The sequence below is a fragment of the Pygoscelis adeliae genome, unplaced genomic scaffold (assembly GCF_000699105.1).
Source record: "Pygoscelis adeliae isolate BGI_AS28 unplaced genomic scaffold, ASM69910v1 Scaffold255, whole genome shotgun sequence".
Lineage (NCBI taxonomy): Eukaryota > Metazoa > Chordata > Aves > Sphenisciformes > Spheniscidae > Pygoscelis > Pygoscelis adeliae.
The window spans coordinates 196131-221122 of record NW_008824872.1 but is presented as its reverse complement, the minus strand read 5'-3'; the positions used below and the strand labels follow the sequence as shown (position 1 = coordinate 221122).

General features: G+C 43.4%; 1 protein-coding gene across 1 annotated transcript; it reads right to left on the bottom strand.

The window, feature by feature from the left end:
- Positions 1–11833: 11833 nt before the first annotated feature.
- Positions 11834–12793, bottom strand: LOC103917383 (olfactory receptor 11A1). The gene has a single exon (XM_009324509.1). The coding sequence runs from the start codon at positions 12791–12793 to the stop codon at positions 11834–11836; it is 960 nt and encodes a 319-aa protein (XP_009322784.1).
- Positions 12794–24992: the final 12199 nt, after the last annotated feature.

Sequence of the window (24992 nt, the reverse complement as noted above, 5' to 3'; positions counted from 1 at the left end):
ATAGTCAGGGTAAGGTGAGGGTCCAGATGATCAGACAAGTCCATAGTGATGAGGAAAGTCTGTGGTCAAGCTGGTAAGTCAGTCCATGGGCCCAGGTCCAGATCATCACATTACATGGCCAGGCGCAGGCATGGCTGAGACACAGCTGGAGCTGGAGCTCAGGTGGGGACTTGATCATCCAACCTGTTTTTACCCATCCCGTTGTCCACTCACTCAGATCATAATATCCTAATCCAGATAGGAGAATATCCTGGGAGACAATGTGAAAAGCCTTGCTGAAGTCAAGGTAAATGACACTCACTGCTCCCCCCCATCCATAATGCCATATTTAGAGAAGGCGATCATGTTGGTCAGGCCTGGTTTACCCTTGGTAAATGCGTGCTGACTATTCCAACCCCCTTCCTCTCCTTCATGTGCTCTAATGTGCCTTACAAGAGGACTTGCTCCATGATTTTTCCAGACTTCTTAGAAAATGCCTGCTTCTCCTGCTTGCTAGCTTTCACCTTTCACCTTTTCGTTCTTCTAGAGCCTGTCAACACAACATTGAACCTGGGTTAATCTGCTTCCTGGAAGCTTTTTAACCACACAATTTCTGTCCCACCGAGAGATAAAACAGAAAACTGCAAACCGCTTTGCTTTCTGTGATGTGTGAGATTGTGTTATCGGAGGAGCACAGACCCAAACTGAAGAGACATTTCAGAAAACACCAAGCTGCAGCACTGAATGATAATATGCACTTGGGCAAACCCACAGCCCTCTTCAGTGTTCTGACGTTTCCAGCAAAGTGCTGATGTTCTCAACAACTCCTCTCTTGGCTGGCAACTCAAACAGCTGTAAAGTAAGAGACTGTGACTTCCCAAGCGAGAAGACACGCTGCAAGGCTTGTGACCCCTTGAATGGGCCTGTGCAACCCGACTACTGAGCACATGGGCTGGGGCATGTCCAGGCCCTGCATGGTCGTTCCATTATAGAATCATTGTTCTGTGCACCCGTCTATTTTTCTGTTCAAAATACCAGAAAGGTCAGAGTGGACATGCTTGTGTTGCAGCTTACCAGAGCAATGATTTTAAAGGAGAGCACAGAGAACGTGTACTGCCTCTCTTGCGATGTGTCAGGAGGCATATGAGAGGTGATTGAGGCCTCAAGACCCACTCAAACACTCACAGGAGACTGCGAAAAGCAGAGGGACACAAACCTGAGCTGTCCCATTCACACCAACTACCTGGAGGCATCCCTGGAACTGACTGTTCTGAGACTCACAGGGAAATCTCAGCTTGGAGGTACCTGGCTGATTTGCTGTAGAGCAGAGACTGAGCATGCACCCATGCTTTGTGAGTGCTCAGAGGACCATAACCTGAGCATGAACTGGAGGTTAACTTTCACAAAAATGACGACACGTTGTCTCTCCCTTGCCATGGGTGGAGTAGAGCGTAGCAGAGGTAGATGGCTTTTGAAAGACTGAACTTCAGCAGGGTGGATTCAGGCACATCCTTCCACTGCTGCAAATGAATTGAAAGTCAAGTGGTCATTAGAAGCACTGACTGAGGACAGGACACCTTTAAAGCGGTGAGGGAATGCAGCTGATACACAGCAGAGGCAGAGACTTCCTCCCCTGGTTGTGACCAGAAGGGAAAGTCTCACTCCTATTGCCTGTGAGTGGTGGAGCAGTGAGTAGCTTTGGCAGAGGGTGGAGGTGAGAGACTGAGAAGACAGAGCTCCGACTGGGACTCCAGGTTCTGCTGCCCTTAGGCAAGTACCCTTCCTGGCTTTTCACATACCTTTTTACACTCTTCTGGCTGCAGCACAGTGCCTTTAATCATTGAAACGCTACCTGTTTCTTCACAGTCCTAAATTGTCCAGGCCTCTGCCTTTCCAGAGACTGCAAGGGGTCTGGCTCCCCTGCTCGGGCAGAGGGCGTGCATCCAGTCATTGCCACAGCAAGCCTCTTACCGAAACACTGAATTCAAACCTCAGAGCTGCAAAGCTGCAGTGATACCTTCATTGAAGGAAATCACAGGAGCCAGAAAATGAGGACAGATGTGTTTGGCTCTCATTCCCTCTAAAATGTGAGAGCGCAGTCAGGTGGCCTCCCAGGTTTCCATGCAACATTAACTGTTAGGATTGGGGATACATGGAGGAGAGAGAAGGGTCCTTCCACCATGTCTCTGTGCTCGGCTTTGGGCTTTGTCCGAGAAGCAGGAGACACTGTCTTTCAACAGCAACACAACTAAGATGAGAAGCCAGCTCTGACCTGTACTTCATCTCACATGACTTTGTCTTTGATTTTGGCCCCTTGCAGTCTGAGGAACTTTACTGCCTGCAGGCTGAAGGGACTTATTATGGGATGCCAGAAGCGGCATTTTGGGATTGTACAAAAGATACTATGGGATATTTAAAGCAAGCAGTTAAAGGTGGGGAAAGGGAAGGACCAAGGTGGCCTGAAGAGAAACGTGTGTGGGAAAAGGCAGATAAGGGGATAAAAGGAGCTGGTCATGTATAAACAGGAGGCTCGCTGGTGCAATTGACTGGCCATGTCTTGTCTTCTCATGAAACTCCATCTCTGTAATAATTTTGAGAATGAGTTCTCTGAGTGTCTAGGACAGTGACTGGGAGATCTGTATTGCATATGTATATGTATATATGTTTACACACGTATGTATGCCACACTGACAGATGCTCCTCCTGATCAGCCAGAGGTGAACTGGGTGAGGCTGCTGGTGCCATCAGCATTTGCAGAGTGTTTCTATCCACATTGATCTGTGTGGCCAGCCTGAAGTGTAGTCATGCCTGGGGTGCACATGTGAATGTGCCTGGAGGGGCCCAGCTGCTCTGGGGAACCCCAGCAGGAGCCACTGCAGCTGCCACTTGCAGTCCCTGGGCTGGGCCCTAGACCCTGTCTGCGATAGCCCCTGCAGCTTGGGGTGAGGTGTCCTCTGGATCCCCACCCTCCAGACACAGCTGCCTCCAACAGCTCCCTCTGCTTTGGCATGAGAGGAACTAAACTTTGGGCATCCATTCAGAAGTGGTAGTTACATCAGAATTGGGCGTTACATGAAATCTTGCATTTACTCCTCCCCTGATCTCACCTCAGCTGTCGTCGTGGACCTTTCACTAATTACTACTTGAAGTACTTTGCTCCTGCTTCAGATTCCTTCCACCAGCATTCCCCAGTGAATCTCCTGTCCTGAGTAGGGTATCCCCCTGAAGTCATACTAGGCTTTTAAAAACATTATTAAAGCTATGATATTGTTTGTACTAAAATAGGTGTAGTAAATGAAAAGGCTGCATGGAGCTCTCATCCTGCATAAATTCTGGATATAACTGTATCAAGCCACTTTGTTATGAGAATTTTGCATTCAAACACAATCCGAGCAAATTAGTATGAGGTTTCCTAAGTTCAAAGGAGGGATGATCAATGCATGCGGATTGTTGCAGATTGGTGCACATTGATATATGTTTCTTTTTAATTTTTTTTTTTAATTGACATCTTCTCTCTCATAGCAGTGAGCAAGCAAGCATGAAGACAGCAGTCACCTATTCTTTTTTTTGAGGCAACAATGCTACTCAGGCTTGAAGGTCTTCAAACCTCAGCTCCTCTGGATGAGAGCAACGATATTCTTTGAATGCTTTAAAGTGCTTCCAGTACCTGGATCCTCAGTATCTTCTTTTTTCTCTCCCAGCTTTTTATTCCACCCAGTCTGCCCTTTCTTTCCTTCTCTTCTTTTCAGCAGAAAACAGGTGGAGATTTCTTCTGCACAGATGGGTAGCCTGTTCCCTGGAGGGCCATAAAAGTGCCACAACATGCAATATTACTCTCATCTGGTTGAGGAGGGTGGGTTTGAGGGGTGAGGCAGGGGCTGATTTTTTGTTTTTTAGTTTTCATACTCTCTTACGAAATTTTGTCAATGAGCACAGCTGAAAGGCTTGTAGTGCCTACAGACACTATTATGACCAAGAAATTCCATGTTTTCCATCCTCTGAAAGCCTTACAATTAAGTTTTCTAGCATAAACAATGCCTAGCAAAAGTAAAAATTTTAGCAGCTCCACAAACAGGTAGAAATGGAAACTACATTCTGAAAATATAATCACTTTCATCTTTTAAACTAAGCTCCAAAATCAATAGTTCAGTGTTAAAAAATAGAATCATAGGATCATTTAGATTGGAAAAGAGCCTTAAGATCATCAAGTCCAACCGTAAACCTAACACTGCCAAGTCCACCACTAAACCATGTCCCTAGGCACCACATCTACAAGTCTTTTAAATACCTCCAGGCATGGTGACTCAACCACTTCCCTGGGCAGCCTCTTCCAGTGCTTGACAACCCTTTCGGTGAAGAAATTTTTCCTAATATCCACTCTAAACCTCCCCTGGCATAACATGAGGCCGTTTCCTCTTGTCCTATCACTTGTTACTTGGGAAAAGAGACCGACACCCACCTCGCTACAACCTCCTTTCAGGTAGTTGTAGAGAGTGATAAGATCTCCCTTCAGCCTCTTTTTCTCCAAGCTAAACAACCCCAGTTCCCTCAGCCGCTCCTCAGAAGGCTTGTTCTCCAGACCCTTCACAAATACAGGTTGGAAGCGATCTTTTAAGAACAATGTCCATATGACTATGCTCTTCTGCAGTTAAACATGATACAGTAATGACAGCAAGCATATTGCATACCTGTCTTGCCCCCTTACAGCCTTCAGATACTGGGATAGCAGTTTTGTATCTGGCTTGAGGACTTGGTTAACACTTGACTGCATCTTTTTTTTGGGAGGGGCATACACTTATCTGGACATAGTGGTGGCTGACCCAAAGTAAACACCAGGATGAGCTTGTATGAGTGCAGGAGGAGGTTGTTCCCTGTCCTTTGCACACAAGCTCTATGCCTTCCTCTGTAGCAAAAGGCAGTTCAAAAGACAAATTAGGTCTATCCTACTAACTGGGTTCAAATACAGAAGTGTGGGGGAGAGAAAACCCCACGCTGTAACATTCAGATATGCCACCACATTCCCAAAGTAAAACAAAAGCAGGTTCACTGAAACCTAAAGAAATAGAGTAAAAGACTTTTAATTCTGGAGTAATTCTTTGCACCAACATATACCATTGGCCTTGTGTTAATAGACTTTCAGTGTTACTACAGAAACTGTGTCTAAGGGGAACATCTGACAAGTACCAGAACATTGTCTCAACCCTCATCCATTTTTTCTGGAGTCCCACCTGGTGGAATGGGGTTTTTTTGTTGTTTTTCAGGATTTTTTTTTTTTTTGGCCAAGCCTTCTTCACAAATTCTTTCTGCTTTTTGATCCTGCTTACGCTTTTTGGAGAAAGCCTCTGCCCACAAAAGGAGTGTTTTTCAGGAAGATCCCCTGTGAGAATGAAATGAAAAAAAAAAGTTCAGAAATGCATCTTTGTGACAACTGAAGGAAGAAATGACATGCAGATGTGCTCAAATCTCTGATAAGATCATCTGTGACAAGGCAGCAACTTTGATTTCTTCTACACATTTCCTTTGAGCTTTTGGGCAGTTTCCAACACTAAGCCTTGGCTTGCACAAACATCTCTACCCGGCTTTTCTCATCACATTAAAGTGACTTGGTTCCTTGAATTATACTGTTACCGTAAATCGGCAGATAAAGAACTCTCTAAGACTCAATTTTGGAGTTTTAGAAAGCAGGCATTCTTTATTACGGCGCCGGGTGCAAGGTGGAATTTCCACAAATCAAGCACACCTATGACTAGATTACCGTTACATTTATACACAAAAATTATAAGATAGTACACTCCCAGTTACAATGATTGGTTAGTGATTTACATATAATTTTAATATCGGTTATGTCATTCTCTTCTGTTACTACGCTTGCGTGGGGGAAGGGTCTTCACCTGGGCAAGGGTCTTCTTGACCTGTGGGTGTGTTTTTTAGTATTATAATGAAGGCAGTTCACTTCAGGACACCTTAAAAGTAGGTTCTGTTGCCAAGTTGGCCAGCTAGATATCTACCTTGCCAGGTTGTCAAATAATTCATCCCATGAACAATAGAACCTAGAGGCTCTGGTTATGGTTGAGAGAGTCCAGAGAATAGAGAATAGGGACTTCAAGCAACACAGCCTCAAATAATAGGTAACACAGCAACCTATACATAACGCTACCATAAGGGCTAACTTATTAAAATCAAAATGTTCTTATAGTTGATTATTTCATAACCTAAAGATTCAGTAAAACTTAAGATCATCTTCAACAATACCAATCCCTTTGTTGCTTACAAATAAAGGCAGAATCTGTCCAGAACACTAAGGGATTTTCCTAGTTTTTACTCCTTTTTGCACAAACTCATGGAACACATAAGCAGTTTGCAATTTACATTGGGGCATGGATTAGAGTGGGAAAGCATCCCTCAGTTGTCTCCTGCAATTTGTAGTGTTGCAATTGGAACAGAGATGTTGTTCTGTTACTTGAGATGTAACAGAATGGATAACTAGGGACACAAGAAGTGCTTTCTACTACCCAGTGCCTTACAGTGTATCCTTGGCAGTCATCACTTTCCCCTTAGGACAGAAGGAAAACTTGCCAAACTTTCTTAGAAGTCTGCTCTCACATGACATTACTGTAATGTTTCTTTTCTGGGCCTGGTTCTTTCACCTTCCTTTCATAGTGAAACCTTACAGATGCTCCTGCAGGTTCTTCTCCACCTGGTAGTTCATGCTTAAAACTGGGAAGAAGGCAGCACCACTTTGAAGAAAAGGCATCGCTTTCCCTTTGCAGCTTGCATTAACCATTTGGTTAGAGAGAGATTTCAGAGCTTCCATGCAGGCCATTGTTTTCTAGGCAGGCTATACCACATCCAGGGGGATCCTGTTAGGAAGCTGAATGATACAGTGAAAAACTGCAGTGCCTGGAAGAGCAGAAGAGTCCTCATCAGTCTGTGCCAGTGATTCACTATCCCTCTTCTCAGAAAGGTTGTTCTAACGTCAGTCCTGCCATTTGAGATCGTCTCTTATCTCTTCCTCACAGTGTTCATGGAGAACAAATAAGACTGTTTTGCTCCAATTTGCCAAGGTCATTTTCAGATCTGGTCTTGCCCTTCAGCTCACTTGCGGAACTTCTCCAGTCAATGTGAGGCCATCTGCAGAGAGTCAAACCTATCTCCTAGACCAGCAAGGTCCTTAGCAGTCTCAGCCCAAGGACAGTTCTGCAAAACCCCTTAGGCATGCGCTTCCATTTCAGGAGAAATAATCTCTCCTCCTTGTTAGCCATGGCATGGATATGTCCGAAATGCAGGGCCTATATGCATCTGATGTCTGAGCCACTTCTAAGAGACAATTCTCCTGTATACTACAGCACACTGGAAATATTAGAAACTTCTATCCACTATGTCATTTATTTATTATTTATTACAATCTTAACCAAACAGAAGAGAGTGAACAAGTGAAACTTCATGGAAAACGTTGCCTAAATTCCTTTCTATGTTAAATGAGGGTTAGGGGTGTAAAGTACAGTCAGTATTGTTTCTCAGAATACACTTAATATTCACATGAAGACACACATATTCCCAAACAAGTAAGACTTCGATGGAGTTAAGCAAGAAGTGCTCATCTGAAATCTTTGTTCCTGAAGAAATTCAGGAATAGACAAGCCACAGCAAGATGGTGCTACCAAGCTACCAAGAGCTGAGAACCTGCTTCCTTTTTTAACTAAGAGATACAGTAGTAAATGTAATAACTTTGGAAGCACAGTGACGCTACCAGAAGCCATCTGAAATACTTCATCGCCTGTGCTGCACAAGACACAATTCTCCATTTTTGGTGGAAAATGAACCAAGGTTCTATGACAGAATTGCAAGGAAATTGTCTTGTCCAGAAAGGCAACAAACCTTTCTACTATGTAAAGTAAGAGCTGCCTTTCAGAAAACCTCTTAACCAAGTGTGCTTTCATTAACATTTTAATGGCTTTGCCACTAGCATGTCACTAGCTCCTATAAATTTTTCCCACAGTGGATAGAAAAAACTATGTAATTCCTTAATTAAGTATTTGTATCAAAATAAATGGATTCTACCGTGTAAGTAACTTTTAGTCTCAAAAGTAGGGCTGGAAGGATTAATCCAAACTTGCTCACGATCTGATACTCTGATTATATCTACTGAACTGAATTTTTAGAAACTTTCTAAAAAGCACATATTTGGAATGCAATGAATCTTTATGTAGAAACTTTGATGGAGAAGTTTTCTAATCATAGAGGTATCTCAGTGGATGTTATTATGTATAGTAAGATGATTGCATGGTTGCTGTCATGTAGCTTCCTCCTTTCAGGAGGCCTTGAAACAAGTCAGGAACAGCAGGGGACAGGGCTGAGCATAGGCTTACCTATGACACAGCTCAGGCGTGTGTGTGTGTGTGTGTGTGTGTGGCAGGGAGAAGTCTGGGCCTGAGCTTATTTGGAGCTGGTAGACCTATGGACAGAAGGATGCACAGGTGGAGATCCCAGATGGCACTGGTGAGGAAAATTAGAGCACCACTGTGCCTTCAGGGTCCTGGTGAATATGGCTTCCAAGAGGAACATGTGGACGGTTCCTGTTTAATCTCTGCATCTCTAGAACTAATCTCAACAAATACAAGGAGGAAAACTAACTACTAACTCATATAGTTCTGTCTATAAAATTGATATTTTTTTCCAGGGCTTTCTTTGGTTTTTTTTAAATCCTCATACATGACATAAATCAAAATAATCTCTCTCTAGCTTGCCTCTCTCTCAACCCCATTTCTGTTTGTATGCAAAAGGAATGAAGGCTTAGGAAATTTGACTTGTTTTGCTGAAATGTCATTTTATAGATTTGAAGACGTCCGCTGATGCGCAGATCTAGCAACTAAAGTCTTTACCTCATTGTGAACATGTTCTAGAAAAGTCAATTTCTTGCCTGTGGTGATGGAAAGAGTACGAGGTAGACCTGTTCCCTTTTGGAGGTACAGTTGGACACCAGAGGAGACATCCTAGGACGTATCAGGTGGCAACAGATATGTACATGTGGGTGACTGAATTGAACCCTTAGTCAATACATTCAGCCGTGGATAAAGATCACCTCAGCCGACCAAGTGAGGGTCCACTTCTGAGTGAGCTGGTTTACTCTCCAGACTCCACTGACTGTGTCAATTAATGCTCTGTGGAGGCTGACTCAGCCAGCAGACAAACACCCATGCAGCCTCTCTCTCAATCCCTTCTCCAGGGCGAGAAAGATGGAAGGAAGGGGAGAAGATTCATGGATTGAGGTGATGACAGTTTAATAGGAAAACCACAAGCTGTGTGTGCAAGCAAAGCAAAATTCTTTTATTACCTCCCATCAGCAGGCAGATGTCCAGTCAATGCCTGGAAAACAGAGCATCAGCATGTGTAACAGTTGCTTGGGAACACAAATGCTGTAACCAAAAATGTTTCCCCTTCCTGCTCCATTCCCTGAGCTTTTACTGCTGAGCATGATGTCATGTGGCATGGAATATCCCTTTGGTCAGTTGGAGGGCTATGGGCCCTCCCAAGCTATTGCCCACCTCCAGCCTACTCTCTGTGTGCATGGGGGTGGGGGTGGGGAAGAGAGAAAGCCTTGATGCTGTGCAAGTGCTGTTCAGTAAGAGCCAGAATGTTGGTGTGTTATTGTGGTGCATGCATGTTGGTTAAGGGCCAAACTCCCACCCAGTTACTCCCTCATTCCCCCTCCTCAACAGCACAGGGGGAGAAAATGGAATGAAAATCTCATGGGTCAAGATAAAGTCAGGGAGATCACTTACATTAACACTGTCATGGGCAAAAGAGGCTACACTTGGGGAAAATTAATTTCATTTACTGCCAATTAAAATAATTGAATTTCAAAACAACTTTTTCCAGGCTCAACTTCACTCCATTACTCCTGACGCTTCTACCTTACTCTGACCACTGCCCCAAGCAGTGCAGGGGGTGTGGAGGCTGGGGGTGTTATGGTCAGTACGTAACAGTTCTTTTCTGCTACTCCTTCCTCCTCAGCTTTTCTCCTTCTCCAGTGGGGTCCTTCCCATGGCCTGCAATTCCTTCAGGAGACATCACGCTGCTCTGGCGTGTGGTCCTCCATGGGATGAAGGGAAATACCTGCTCCCATCCCTCCTTTTCCTCTGGCTGTGGTGCTCACAGGGTTGTTTCTCACTCTCTTTTTTCCCCTCCTCCTCTGCCTGTCTGAGGTTTTCTGCTCTTACCCGTGTTTTCTCAGAGGCACCACCAGCTTGGCTAATGGTCTCAGATGTTCCTTGCCATGGGTCTGTTTTGGAGCTGGCTGGAACTGTCTGTGTCCAGCACAGGGGCAGCACCTGACCTTTTCTCACAGAGGCCACTCCTGCCACCTCATCTACCTCCTTGCCCCTAACCTTGCCGCATAAATCTAATACACAGTTATCAACACTGTTTTAGCCACAAATTCAAAGCACAGCATTGTATGGGCTGAAGAAAGTTAACTCCATCCCAGCCAGACCCAGGACGTCCTCCACTGATTATGTTGCAGAGATGGTCACAGAGTGTTTATTAAATAGTATCAATAATTTATTGGGGTCTTTGCAAAGGTTAATGCTCACAAGGTGATTCAAAATCTCCCAGAAAGGATGCTTGGTCCCTGTCCAGATGGTGATGGGACTCTTTGTTGCAAGAGTCTTTGCAGCAGCATCTTCAGGTGGATAGGATGAGACTCCCCAAAATGTTTTTCTCCTCAATTTTTCTGTCGAGCTGGTCTATGGCCCTCTTTGACCACTCCAGCACATACATGATACACTGCTATTTGTCATCTTAGCTGTGCACAAAACATTTCCTATCCTATGTTCAAATGTCTGTACTTTGGGACCATTCCTTCCTCTGTGATTTCCAGGTGTTTTACCGATGTAGAAACCCATCTATTCTTTGGTAGGAACTGCCGGGAGAAGTCTCTGGGACAGAGAGATTCTCAATCCAGGATGTGAACCAGCACATTGAAATATATGAATAGAGCCTATCAATTAGTCTAGGTTTAGTGCCATGTCCCAGGTCAGGCCATTGTCTCATCTATGCTGAGACTGGCAGGGCAGTTCCTGGACCACCCAGGAAATTAATGACTCAGTAGAACAGGTTTGCTCAAAGATACACCAGAGTTATAACTAAAGGACAAACTTGAAATTCATCCTTCTACCACACAACTACATTTCCTTAGCTCTAGTCACAACTGAAATAAAAGTCTAGGAAACAGTGCACACGAAACCACACCAGTGTGTGTTTTGGAATCTCAGTTCAGGGGAATCAAATCATTTGCCCACTGACAGGCATGTAGTGCTGTTGAGATGCTTTTCAGAAACCCATCTGGTCTGCTGGTTCAAAAAGGCACATACCTCATAGGCTGTACTTACCTGATCAGTAGAGATTACATTTATAGCTTCTGTATTTGCAATCTGGGCCCATATTGTCAGCAGGGGCAGAGCTAAATGTATTCATAACTCTCCTCTCACTTTTAGATCATTTTTCATGCTTCTAGACCAGACAATGAGCCATCTTGAAAGCAGTTCTGAAAATCAGAGAGCTTGGATGTCGATATAAATCCAAACACTTGGCAAGCACAGAAATACTGGAGACACCTATGCTATTTCTCTCCTATAAGGATGTTGGGTTCTTTAGTAGAAATGCTTAAGCATTAATTAGTCCAAGGAAAGAAATTGCCCTAACAGCCCAGCAGCTAGGGCACTTGCTTACACGGCACTCTCAGGATGTTGGAAGCTTTGTCTCCTTTCCAGGGAAAAAGACTACCTTATGTTCCGATGCATAGTTTTCATAAGGCTGATCTTTCAGTTTCACTTAATAATTGACAAGACCTTGTTCACGCCTTATCAAACCCCCTGTATTTGTTCACAGCAGTTCTCAAAGCCTTCTTTATGTTGTTATTTCTTAAGCTGTAGATGACGGGATTGACCAGTGGAGTCAGAACTGTGTAGCAGACAGAGAACACTTTGCTGAGGTCTCCCAGTGTGTTTGGTTTTGGCACCAAGTACACAACAATCAGGGTCCCATAGAAAAGTGTCACCACAGTGAGATGGGAAGAACAGGTAGAAAAAGCCTTATGCCTTCCTGTGGAGGATGGGATCCTGAGGACAGTGTTGCTGATGTACACATAAGATATGAGTGTCAAGAGAAATGGAGGTAGTGTCAAAAGGGAGGCCAAGATGAACGTTACAAGCTCAATCCAGTGGGTATCACTGCAGGAGAGCTTTACCACCGGCATGAAGTCACAGAAGAAATGATCAATTTCATTTGGGCCACAGAAAGTTAGCTGTTGCATCAGAGAGGTGACTATGGCACTAGCCAACAACCCATTTGCCCAAGATCCACCTGCTAACTGGAGGCAGCACCTGCCATTCATTATGGCTGTGTAATGCAATGGTTTGCATATCGCAATGTACCGGTCATAAGACATGACAGTCAGGAGACAACATTCTGCACCTGCTAGCCCAGTGAAGAAAAAGTACTGCAGAAAACAACCACTAAGTGAAATAACATATTTGTTTGTTAGGAAACTTGCCAGCATTCTGGGCAGGATGGTGGAAGTGTAACAGGTCTCCAAGAATGACAGATTCCCCAGGAAAAAAAACATGGGGTTATGAAGGTGATGATCAGTCACAACCAGCATCATGATCAGGAGGTTCCCTGACACAGTTGTAATGTAGGTCACTAGAAACAACAGGAAGAGGATAAACTGTACTTCTGGGATACTTTGGAAACCGAGGATGATGAATTCCACAACAGCTGTTTCATTGCCCTGCTCTGCTCTTCTCATGACCATAACAGTTATAGTAAAGCCCATGAAAATATTTTGAGATTTTGAGAAGAGTCTACCAACTTTTAGTGCAGGTATGTTAATTAACACAGAAAGAGGAATCTTCTATACAAACCCTCAGAAAGGTTGCAAATAAAAATCCTGGTTTCCCAGGAGGGTATTTATGCCAGCTAACTTAATGTCTGTGAGGCTAATCTCCATCACCTTCCCCATCAGAGTCAAGATTCACCCATCCCCCTTCCAGAAGTTATCAAGATCACACAAAATACATGTCTAAAATCAGAAGTACCATACAGAGTTCCACACTTTGAACATAAAGACTTAGCCTGCTTTTAAACTATTTTTCAGATGTCAAAAAATAAAATTAAAAAAAAGAAAGTTGGTTTACAGCCTTCGTGTCAGATAAGAAAAATCTGTGGTTGGTACTACACGCTCTCAGTGAACGTTACCGACCGAACTTTCTTTGATGCTTTGTAAAAGCCAAGTTGCAATGATTGTGCAGAGAGCAGAAATTCTTCAGTCACAGGTATTTGTTTTGAAGTTCAACCAAAGATTTCATTAAATGCAATGGAAAATATATAATTTTCTTGTGCTTTTCAGTTCCATCTCTTGAGATATCATTTTCCTTTAAGAGTCAAATATTGATTTACTCCAGCTTATTGTAACTTTCTGAGCATCAAGCAACCATGTTAGATGGCCAAGTAGCTAGTAACAAAGGTAACAAAGTTATTTCTCCTGTTATCAGCTTGGAAAGACAAGGGTGTTTAATGTTCGGCTTTTATTTTCTGGTATATGAAGCTATTTTTAAAGGTGTTCAGCGGGCAGAGTTAAGTCCTGCTAATTGTCTACTTATGTCTTAAACAAAATGCCTTTTCTGTTCAGAGATCCTCAGAGAGATTATCTGTGTTTAGGAAAAGAAAAGAAAATATTAATTTTATTACATAACTTACAAAGATTAATATTTTCAACTTAAGTCTGAAACTATCTGAAAAACTTTAAAAGCTTTTTGAAATAGAAGCTTGATCTACCTGCATGTCATGTTTTTGGTATCTGGACATACACTAGTGACTGGGAACCATAGAATTAGAGCAATTAACAGTCAGAAAGTCATTCTACCTTCTTGAGGCCTTTTCCATACTCCCAGTGAAACTGTCACTGCCTCCAGGATTAATTTTATCTAACTTAAGACATTGGCAATGTGGATATTTACATCAGAATTAGTATTCAAAACTTCCTTTTACGTTAGATATAGACTGTTAGCAGTGATTGGTCTGACTTAGTTTACATGTCTCTTTCAGGATACAGGTGTCTCTTGCCATAAAAGTTCAGTGACTCTATTGGCTTAGTCTCCACTAAGTGTAAGAAAGCAAGTAATAACTAGCTCAAAGGTAGATGATTATGTTGCAGAGGTCTCTGGTTAGTCTTCTTCATTCAACCCGTCCAGCAAACTTAAAATTTAGATTACTAACTAAGGTCCAAAGGAATCAGACAACTCAATTGTGAACATAAAACACTCAAATCTGAGCATAAATTTGGAATTACAATCCCTTGTTTTCTTCTAAGTACAAAAATAATCTGTGATTTAGACTTCTAAGTCAGAGAGGTTGGCCTTAGTCTGCCTGCATAACCAGTGGGCAGAAGCAGGTCCTGTGTTAGATGGGTAGGCAGATGGGTATCTTCAGATGATCTGAATTACATCAGTCAGTGTCACGGTTTAACCCCAGCTGGCAACTAAGCACCACCCAGCCGCTTGCTCACTCCCCCCCCGTGGGATGGGGGAGAGAATCAGAAGGGTAAAAGTGAGAAACTTGTGGGTTGAGATAAAGACAGTTTAACAGCTAAAGCAAAAGCCATGCACACAAGCAAAGCAAAACAAGGAATTCATTCCCTCCTTCCCATGGGCAGGCAGGTGTTCAGCCATCTCCAGGAAAGCAGGGCTCCATCACGCGTAACGGTGACTTGGGAACACAAACGCCATCACTCCAAACGTCTCCCCTTTCCTTCTTCTTCCCCCAGCTTTATATGCCGAGCACGACGTCATATGGTGTGGAATATCCCTTCGGTCAGTTGGGGTCAGCTGTCCCGGCTGTGTCCCCTCCCAGCTCCTTGTGCACCCCCAGCCTGCTCGCTGGTGGGGTGGGGTGAGAAGAAGAAAAGGCCTTGGCTCTGTGTAAGCACTGCTCAGCAGTAACGAAAACACCCCTGTGTTATCAGCACTGTTTCCAGCACCAATCTGAAACATAGCCCCATGCTAGCTACTGTGAAGAAATTTAAGTCTATTCTGGCCAAAATCAGCACAGTCAGGTAACTAAGCATAATTGTCTATGGTCACTGGATGTTTTCGAGTACCAGAGACATCTACATGTGGCTGACAGATGTGACACAGGCATGCTATAGAAGTCAGTCTTGAGGAAGTCAGTCTTAAGCAGTGCACCTGGATTGCAGACAAATAAATCCTGGACATCTCAAGTGGCCCTAGGTTCCTCTGTTTTAGCCATTCAGCTTCTCCAGGATTGCCTTCTGGAGATCCCTGTCTCATTGACTCCACAGGGAACCGTTGACAGCTCGCTCAGACTTTTACACTTATCTTTTAGATGTCTAAATGGAACGAGGTGAGGCTTATCCCAAGGTATCCACAGTAATTTAATTTGACTTTTAAAATTTGAGAGACCCTCATTCTGTTGTACACATGGAAGATTCCTTCGATGTCTGACAGATCACTTAGATGCAGATAGGATTCATTGCACCAAGGTTTTGTATGCTTTTGTATGTTAAAAAAAAAAGTGTAGGAGTCAACACAGATTGTTTTTAAAATATGTATTGTCATGTGAGGTACTTGTCTACGTTCTTATCATAGTCATTGGAGATGTTATCAATCCTATTCTTAGCGTACGGAGAGCAGGTCATTTCCCTAGGATCATTACTTCTCCTCAGATGCAACACTTCCGAGTTGACTTTATCAAATTCCACCTGCCATCTTATCAAACTTAGTGACTCAAGCAATCCAGTCTTTCTGGAGGTCTCCACAGCTGAGTTCACCTACTCATTCATCTTCCAGATCATTCAGGAATATTTATGAGTATCTTGAATACAATAAACTTGGACATAGGAGTCCGTGAATTTGTCTAGTGAAGTCTTTCTCATGTGATGAGTGTTCATTTACTGCTGTTTCACATGTTTGATTTTTTGGTTTTATTCTTTTTAAATGAAATTAAGGCTCTTTCCGTTTATTATAGGATGGTTTCATTTCTATGAAAAGCTCTGGGGAAATCCAAATAGAACGTAATAACCAGATTTGTTTTATCCACCTGTTTGTTTACAACTTCAAGAAACTCAAGTCTTTAGAAAATCCATATTGATTTTTTCCCAATGTATCATACCTATTTGTGTGCCTCAGGAATGCTCTTCTTCGTTAAGACAGACTTCTTAGTATGTTCTTCACTGGTCTCCCATCAAACAGGTTTTTCAATTAAAAAATGTCATCACAGTTGCTACCCTTCTGTTCCCTGTATACTCCTCTGAAGTCTAAGACTATGTAAAGGAAAGAAAGGTGAATCACATTCCTAGTGGCTGCAGATAATGAAACAAGCCAACCAGGAACTGAAAGGCATGCTTACCTTATGACGATTTCAGGATAAGCTTCACTGTTTCCTTCCTCCTTCCCATTTAGTGAGTCACAGACAGAAATGCAATCTCTTCTGAGCTGTCTTCTCTTCCCAAATGCTTTATGTACACTCCAATTCTCTGTAAAACTACCTGCATGCTTCTGACTGGATGCTCTGGGGCTAACGATGCCTTTGTTGTGTTTTACTCTATTTCTCCCTTGTTCCATCATTTATTCCATACACAAGCAAATAGACTCCCACTTGGCATCTCTCTTAATGAGCATTTCTAGTGATGGTGCAAGTATGTAATGCTTTGACTCTGCTGCTTGGCAATACCAAATCAACAGGAACAATGGAAAAAAATCAAGGCGAGTCTGAAAAAAGGAACAATTAACCTCCAAATGCTTCTTTAGCCATTTTTATGGGCCTAATGGTGTACATCACTAGAAACTTCAGAAGACACTGCCTAAAGCAGAGAAATGTCATCATCCTAATCCGTCTTCCAGTGACAGGCTGGATATTGCCTCACTTACTTTTTCTAATTCCGATGCAGATGCATTTGGCTTTCTCTGTAGTCAACAGAGAGAAAACAGGCACCCCCAAAAGATGATCCGTTCCCTAGTTTTAGGTGCCTCTTTTAAATTAAATGAATTTCTTAGGGTGCTGATCTCACTTCACTGACCATAGAGGGAGACTAGATGACTACCTTAGAGGGAGACTAGATGACTACCTTCGCCACCTAACTTCTCAACCTCCAGCTAGCGTGAATTTGACTCCCAATGGCTAAATGCAACAAGAAGTGAAACGCACTAAATATAATACCTTTCAGATGGGCAGCAAAAGATAACTTTAAAAAAAATCAGTGCAAAGATTTTCATTTTCATTTGAGAAAACCCAGCAGAATCAAATTAAAAACTCAACTAGATTAAAGTGTGTATGCCCATAACTGCAGACGCTTACAGAGCATTTTGGACCCATTCTAAATATGCCCCAAAACCATGTTGTTGGGACTCAGTTAAAGATAAGACACTAGCATTTTGCCACCTAAATATAGGTGTCTGTGTGTAAATGTAAGGTGGGATCAAGACACCAAAACATAGACATCTAACGTCCTTTTAGATGTCCTTAGATACCAAAGACAACCTTGCAGGCACGCAGATATAGCATAGAACCTATTGGAGACTTGTGCATTTTGAGAATGGCAGTTGGACATCAGACAGAACGCTGTAAGTCATCTCAGTCCATATCGATCTACGTAAACTGCCACTAGTGTCAGACGTATACACCTTGATTCAGTTGCCCACACTGCGGTGTCACGTCATTTGGGATGTTTTAAGCACCCTACCTGGCCAATACAGGTGATGGAGTCTAGAGAGCAATTCAGTGCCTGAGGGTGTCCAAAACATGGATGCTTCTTTTCTGGACGTCAGTAAGCCAGACAGGATACACTAGAAGAGATCAAGTGGTGCTCACTATGTGTCTCGACAACCGAATCAATCCTGCCTGGTCTCCCAGTGAGGCTACTGAAAAGAAACAGGTCTACCATGTATCCTCTGCCAAATCTTCCCCCAGGTGGAGGCATCAGATGCCCCGGCATTTCCCAGTTGATAATAAAAGTCTTATATAAAAACACCCACCCATTACAGAAGTTAAGGCTCCCTGTTCACATCTAAGTACATATATAGATGCTTAAACTTAGATCTCAGCCACAGGCTAAGTGATCTTTTTTTTTTCTTTTTTTCTGAAAATCCATTTTTCTGAAAATCTCTATTTTTTTAAGACCTATTTTACTGTGAAAGTACCAAAAATAGTTATTTTAAATAAAAACTCTCATTCTGAGAGCATCAGAGTGCAATTTATAACAATGAGTAAAATATCTTTCATCATTAGCCACCCTCTTACCTTTTTTTCCCCCCAAACTAGTCACCATTTTCAAGTTGAATTCACAGTCACTTGAGTTTTCTTGAAACTCTCATTTTGTCCTTGCTTGTTAATGAGTGCTCCCGCACACACCAACCATTCCTCCCTCAGGAAACAAAAAATACTTCACCTGCAATAAGGGGTTATTCAGTGTTTACATGTTTCATTTTCATGTGCCTTGGCATAACACACAATAGAGTGCTACAGAGAGCAGCAAGAATGATGTTTCTCCACAAGAGAGGAGACAAGGGTGTCTAAAACACAGGCAGAGGCAGTGACCTCACCAACAGGGTGCAATCCTGGAGCACACATGACAGGCGAGCAGAACAGGGCCAGTGACATTAGCAGGTTCCTTTGAGAGCCAGTGACCATCTGATAAACACAAGGTGACAAGTCAGGTCCAAGGTCAATCCAGGAAGCCTAGAAACGAGTCACGAAGAGCAGATAACAGGGCTGGGCACAGGACTACTTACAACACAGCTCACACAAGTGGGAGGCGAGGTAGGGGGAAGAACATCCAGGCCTGAGCTTATGTGGAGCTTCTGGAGCTATGGGCAGAGGATGAAGGTCCCAGATGAGGCTGGTCATGGCATCTGTGCTCGCTTGAGGCCCCGATAAATTCCAGATTTAAATTTCTGAAGGAATTCAACTGGCTTAATGTAGGGTAGGATTCAGTCTGAAACCAGATGTTTAAATTTAGGCATCTAAACTCAAAAGGTAAAATACTTTCACAGTATTTGAGGTTTAGGTTGTCAATGAATAGAATGTATGAAGTGGTTTCATTTCAGCTAGAGATCATTTTCCGTACAGCACAGGTCTGACTGAATGCAGGGCTGCTCGTGGGCACCCTGAACACCCCTTACACAGTGCCAAGCCTCTCATGTAATGTCCCTTTCCCAGTTCCTTGCTCCTGCCAAGACTCTGTGTTCAAATTACCACAAGTGGAAAATGTAAAGAAGGCCTAAATCTAGAAATGGCCATCTCATCTCCTTTTACCATGGACTGTGTCACAAGCGTATATAGGATATACAGTTCTTTTCTAATGTATCGTTTAAGGATTTGTCTTCAATAAAGACGTCCCAGTGAGTAAGTGCAGGGAGAGTGAGAACTATGTAAAGCACATGGGAAAACCTCTGCAGAGAAATTAAAGAGAATCTGAACTGGCCACAAAGAAAGAGCCTAAGCATTTGAAATATAATTTTTCCTTTACTTCATCAGGGGAACAACATCATGCCTCAGTCTGCTCAAAGGGTTGAGAAGCAGGAAAGCAGTGTATTTAGAACAATATCACCAATGAAACATATGAAAATGCTTTTACAGGGAGCTGTAGCCATTTCTGTTTAGCTTTATATATCTAAAAGCTATATAGAAATACATAGCTATATGTACTATACCATATATACCAGTAGAGAGGTATACTGTGCAGAGGCAGGCGCACACACAAACGCACCCATGTATACTACATATACACAAATATATATACGCATATTCATGGTCAGCCACACAGATCACAGACAGACACTCAGAGCACTCACACAAACACAGAGAACATCAACAGCCTCATCCTGCTCCCCTCTCTGGCTGTGCAGGATGGAAGTGCACTGGTGAGAATATATAGTTATGTACAAGGTGGATCCCTCCAGCGGCTGGGCTCAGACACTAAGTCTGCCCAGTAGCTGAGCCTTGGATCCCAGTCTCCCCAGTTGCTGGCATCTGAACATATGAGCCCCTGAGGCCACAGCCCTACTCCAGTTGCTGGTACAGACTGTTGCAAACACACACAGATCTGGCCAGGACTCTCCAGGTCCCAAGAGCTGACCCTGCTGTGCTCTCAGCCCTATAGACCCACAGGCACTCTCACATTCAGAGCCCACCAGGATTCCCCTGGCCCCATAGCTAACCCCCCCCGTGCTCTTGCTCCTGTAGACACACAGGTGATCACTCATACCAAGAGCTGCCCTTAGAGACCTTCTCACCCCCTTCCTCCCAGGCCACTTAATCTACTCACCAGCTCATCCGGGTTGATTTTCCCTGGCTATCACACACTCACTTGCACACCCGCACTCACTCCAGTCACTGAACCATGGACACATGGACCTTCTGACCCATGGTCTGGCACCAGGTGCTGCACTCACACCCCCTACATACTCGTGCACACTGAGTAGGAAGCTCTCACCCAGAACAGAATCAGAAAGGATTTTTATAAGAAGACAGGATAGACTGTGCTGATCAGGGCAGGACATGGCCAGACAAGTACACTGATAAGCCAACTATTTACACATGACCGTCCCTTTTTTATCCCCTTCCCCCTCTATTTTCCCACTCTTGGTCCTCCCCAAATCACCTGGATCCCTCCCTTGTCCCACCTTTGGTTCCTCCCCTAGATATCCCATAATAAGTCCTGTATGATCCCAAACTGTTTTTCCCCTGCATCCCATAATGTGTCCCAGCCCTAGGCAGCAATGTTCCTCAGTCCCAAAGGTGATCTGGAAAGCTGCTCCTGATGACTCACGGTGATGGGTGTCATACCTGGACACTGGGGCTGATGGCTTTGCTGGGACAGCCCTGGGAGGGGCCTGGACATTGCACTCCTTCCTCAGGAGTCCTTGATTTGGGTTCCCACTGCCACCGTGCATATCTGTACTCCTCTGGGCTTGTGTAAATCGGCCTTTGACGGGTTGATGGCCCCTGTGATGGACCTGGGCACAGTCCAGCAGGCTACCATTTGGGCTCCTTTCCTGCCATTGTCTCTCAGCTCCTTTGTGGGTGCACAGAGGAGCTTTATCATATAGCCTAACACAAAAGGTCACAGTGTATCACCATCACCCCACGGTTTCTACTCAACAACACTCTTACATCTTCCCATGCCTATATCAATGTATGCAACATGTACTTTTCATATCACAATGTTAAAATACTATTGTGAATGAGTACCACACACATGATGACTGAGTACCACACAGTCCTCATAGTGTTTCTTGCATTTTATGCTGTAAAAATACTAAAGAAATGAACCATGGAGGCCCTGACATTAATGACTTGTATAAACCTCTGTAGACAGTATTTGCTCTGAAAGGTGTGGATGCCGGTCAGTTGCAGCACTCGGCTGTTGGACCAGTCAATGGTCTCTAGGCTGGGTGCTTTTCAGAAAATGTGTCTAGCCAAGCATAATTTATTATACGTTTTCATATAAGGATACATACCAATACATACACCAGTATATAAAAATACATATGTGTATGTATGTATGTGTATAAATCTACATATATATATAGTCTCTCTCTATATATACATATGTGTATGAATCACCTCTTTGTACCTTGAAGTTGGTCTGCACTTTCTTTATGATAGAAATGCATTTCTGATTGCTTTCCCATTGCCAAAGAAATCAGAAAGCAAAAAATTCTGAGTTTGTGAACTTCATCTGTTAGATATTTAAATCTAATCCAGTCACTCTGGATGGATTACTGTAACCAGAAATGAACATCTCTGATAGCTATGTTAGTCTTCTTTCTGAAGTCAATGATGAGAAATAGGTACTCCTAAAGAATGAGTCCTCTGTTTATCTTTGACAGGTAACTTACAGCAGGACTGCCCTCCAGAAGTGACTGTTTCTTCCCATTATCCATAATGGGATAATTCTTTGATTTAGACTTGAAGGTCAAATTTTAGGCAGTTAAAATTCAGTAGGAGTTGACCTTGTGGAGATGACTTTTCGCAGCTAACACCTGCAAATGATGGGAAAGCAAAGCAGATGAGAATCCCAAAACAGGATGTATATGATTGTGTTTCTTTTTTTCTTTCCTTCTTTTTTATTTCACAGTAGCAAAAATTTTACAAAGGAAATAATAGTGATTTTTTTGTTGTTGTTTCTTAAAACCTGGAAAATCTGGAAACCTATGAAGAGGGTGAATGAATAAAAACATATTGGACTTACGCATAGGCAGAAAAACTTTTGCAAGATTTGGGATATTTATTCAGCTGTCATTTAATTGAAGACAATATTAATCGTGTTTAACTTTACAGATTGTCTGAAACTTCTGAAATTGCTACTGGAAATATGATAATGTTGTGAGTCTTTCTGATAACATCTTTCTGCCAAAAGCTCTCTGCAGTTCTTCCCTTATGTCACTGTTCCTGAGGCTGTAGATGATGGGATTGAGCATTGGTGTAATGGCTGCGTAGGAAAGAGACACAAGCTTTTTGTTATTTGGTGAGAGGCTTGACTTGGGATGTAAATGAATTAAGCAGGTTGTACAGTAAAAGAGAGTAACAACCATGACATGAGCAGCACATGTGGAGAACACCCTTTGCCTGCTTTCAGCCATGGGCATCTGCGCAAAGGTATAGATTGTGCTGCTATGAATATAGCGGTGCTATGCTGGACCTTGTTCTCACCAACAAGGAGGGGCTGGTGGGGAATGTGAAGCTCAAGGGCAGCCTGGGCTGCAGTGACTGTGAAATGGTGGAGTTTGAGATCCTTAGGGCACCGAGGAGGACGCACAGCAAGCTCACTCCCCTGGACTGCGGGAGAGCAGACTTTGGCCTCTTCAGGTAGAGTGCCATGGGGCAAAGCCCCGGGGGAGGGAAGAGAGGCCCAAGAAAGCTGGGTAATATTCAAGGATCACCTCCTCCAAGCTCAGGAGCGATGCATCCCAACAAAGAGGAAGTCAGGCAAAAACGCCAGGAGGCCTGCATGGATGAACAAGGAGCTCCTGGATAAACTCAAACACAAAAAGGAAGCCTGCAGAGGGTGGAAGCAAGGACAGGTAGCCTGGGAGGAATACAGAGAAATTGTCCAAGCAGCCAGGGATCAGGTTAGGAAAGCCAAAGCCCTGCTAGAATTAAATCTGGCCAGGGACGCCAAGGGCAACAAGAAAAGCTTCTATAGGTACATCAGTGATGGAAGAAAGACTAGGGAAAGTGCGGGCCCTCTGTGGAAGGAAACAGGAGACCTGGTTACCCGGGATATGGAGAAGGCTGAGGTATTCAGCCAGGGGGGTTATGTGTCCCCTTCTCCACTCAGTGGGAACGTCACTGGACTGCCATGACTTCTCAAATGTGATGAAGTGGTTTAACACTGTGTTAGCCACAAATGTGTTAGTGGCTTAACAACTGCATCCGCCAGTTCCCTTAGGACCTGCGGACACATCCCATCAGGTGCCATGGACCTGTGCAGCTTCAGGTTCCTTAGATGGTCTCGAACCCGATCTTCTCCCACAGTGGGTGGATCTTCATTCTCCCGGTCCCTGCCTTTGCTTTCTGTGACTTGGGCGGTGAGGCTCGAGCACTTGCCAGTGAAGACTAAGGCAAAACCAAGCAATAAACTTCAGAGGGAAATACTACTTCACTCCGCCAAAAGATTCTTTTTTTACAATCTATACATTTTTAACAGTAAGAAATGTTGCTGTTTACCTCTTTCCCATCTGTCTACTGCTTTGCTCATGATTATTTTCTGTTTTGTTTTGCTGACAATGGTTCTTTTGGCTACAAATAGTATATGAATTTTAAATTAACAGTTCCAACTATTACTTTGACATTTCCAAAAAAATTCATCCCTCTATTCCAGCTGAATCCATTGTTCACATTTGAAATGTCTTTGTTATAACTTCCCATGTTCCCATCATAGAAATGTTGAAGAATGGTGTTAACTTTAGAGAAAAAAAGCCATCCCAGGCGAATGCTCCTATCAATAGCTCTACCTCATTAACTCCGCAATTCCTGAACCAGTCAATCAAGTCGACACCCAGTTGTCCTGTCCATCTGCTAAATTATCTGGCAAGCCAATGACATTCTCTTCTGCATGGGCATTCAGTTTTTCTTAATTTATTTCTGTTCACGCCACTGTTTAAACATTCCTTAGCCTAATTGTCCCTGAAAATTTCTATCACCTGTCCATCTCTCCATTGAGCCAGCTCTTTTCAGGGTTCGTGTCCTGAGGAAACTGGAGTTCAGGGGGACCAGAGTAAAAGATATGACTTCTTTAATTAAGATTTTTTCTTTCTTTCATTAAAAAGGGCCTTGAAATTCTTTTGCAGTGGTGATGAATATTCCTCCTGTTTCTGTGCATTAGTTAGTACAACAGGTAAAGACAGTGCTAATTAGAACAGACAAAGGCTTTGCAAATAAAGACCTTGACACTGCTGTGGCTTGCAAGTGACAAGAGACTAGACTGTAGTAAGAACTGTCTTACTCCCAGCACATGAGTCAAAGTTTGACACTGGCCACTCGTTGCTTGATCACAAAGATACTTTCCCCACCTGGAGTACTGCGTCCAGCTCTGGAGCCCTCAGCACAAGAAAGACATGGACCTGTTGGAGCGGGTCCAGAAGAGGGCCACAAATATGATCAGAGGGCTGGAACACCTCTCCTATGAAGAAAGGCTGAGCGAGTTGGGGTTGTTCAGCCTAGAGAAGAGAAGGCTTTGGGGAGACCTTCTTGCAGCCTATCAGTACTTAAAAGGGGGCTTCTAAAAAAGATGGGGACAGACATTTTAGCAGGGCCTGTTATGACAGGACAAGGGGGAATGGCTTTAAACTAAAGGGGGGTAGATTTAGACTAGATAGAAGGAAGAAATTTTTTATGCTGAGGGTGGTGAAGCACTGGAAGAGGTTGCCCAGAGAGGTGGTGGATGCCCCATCCCTGGAAACATTCAAGGTCAGGTTTGGACGGGGCTCTGG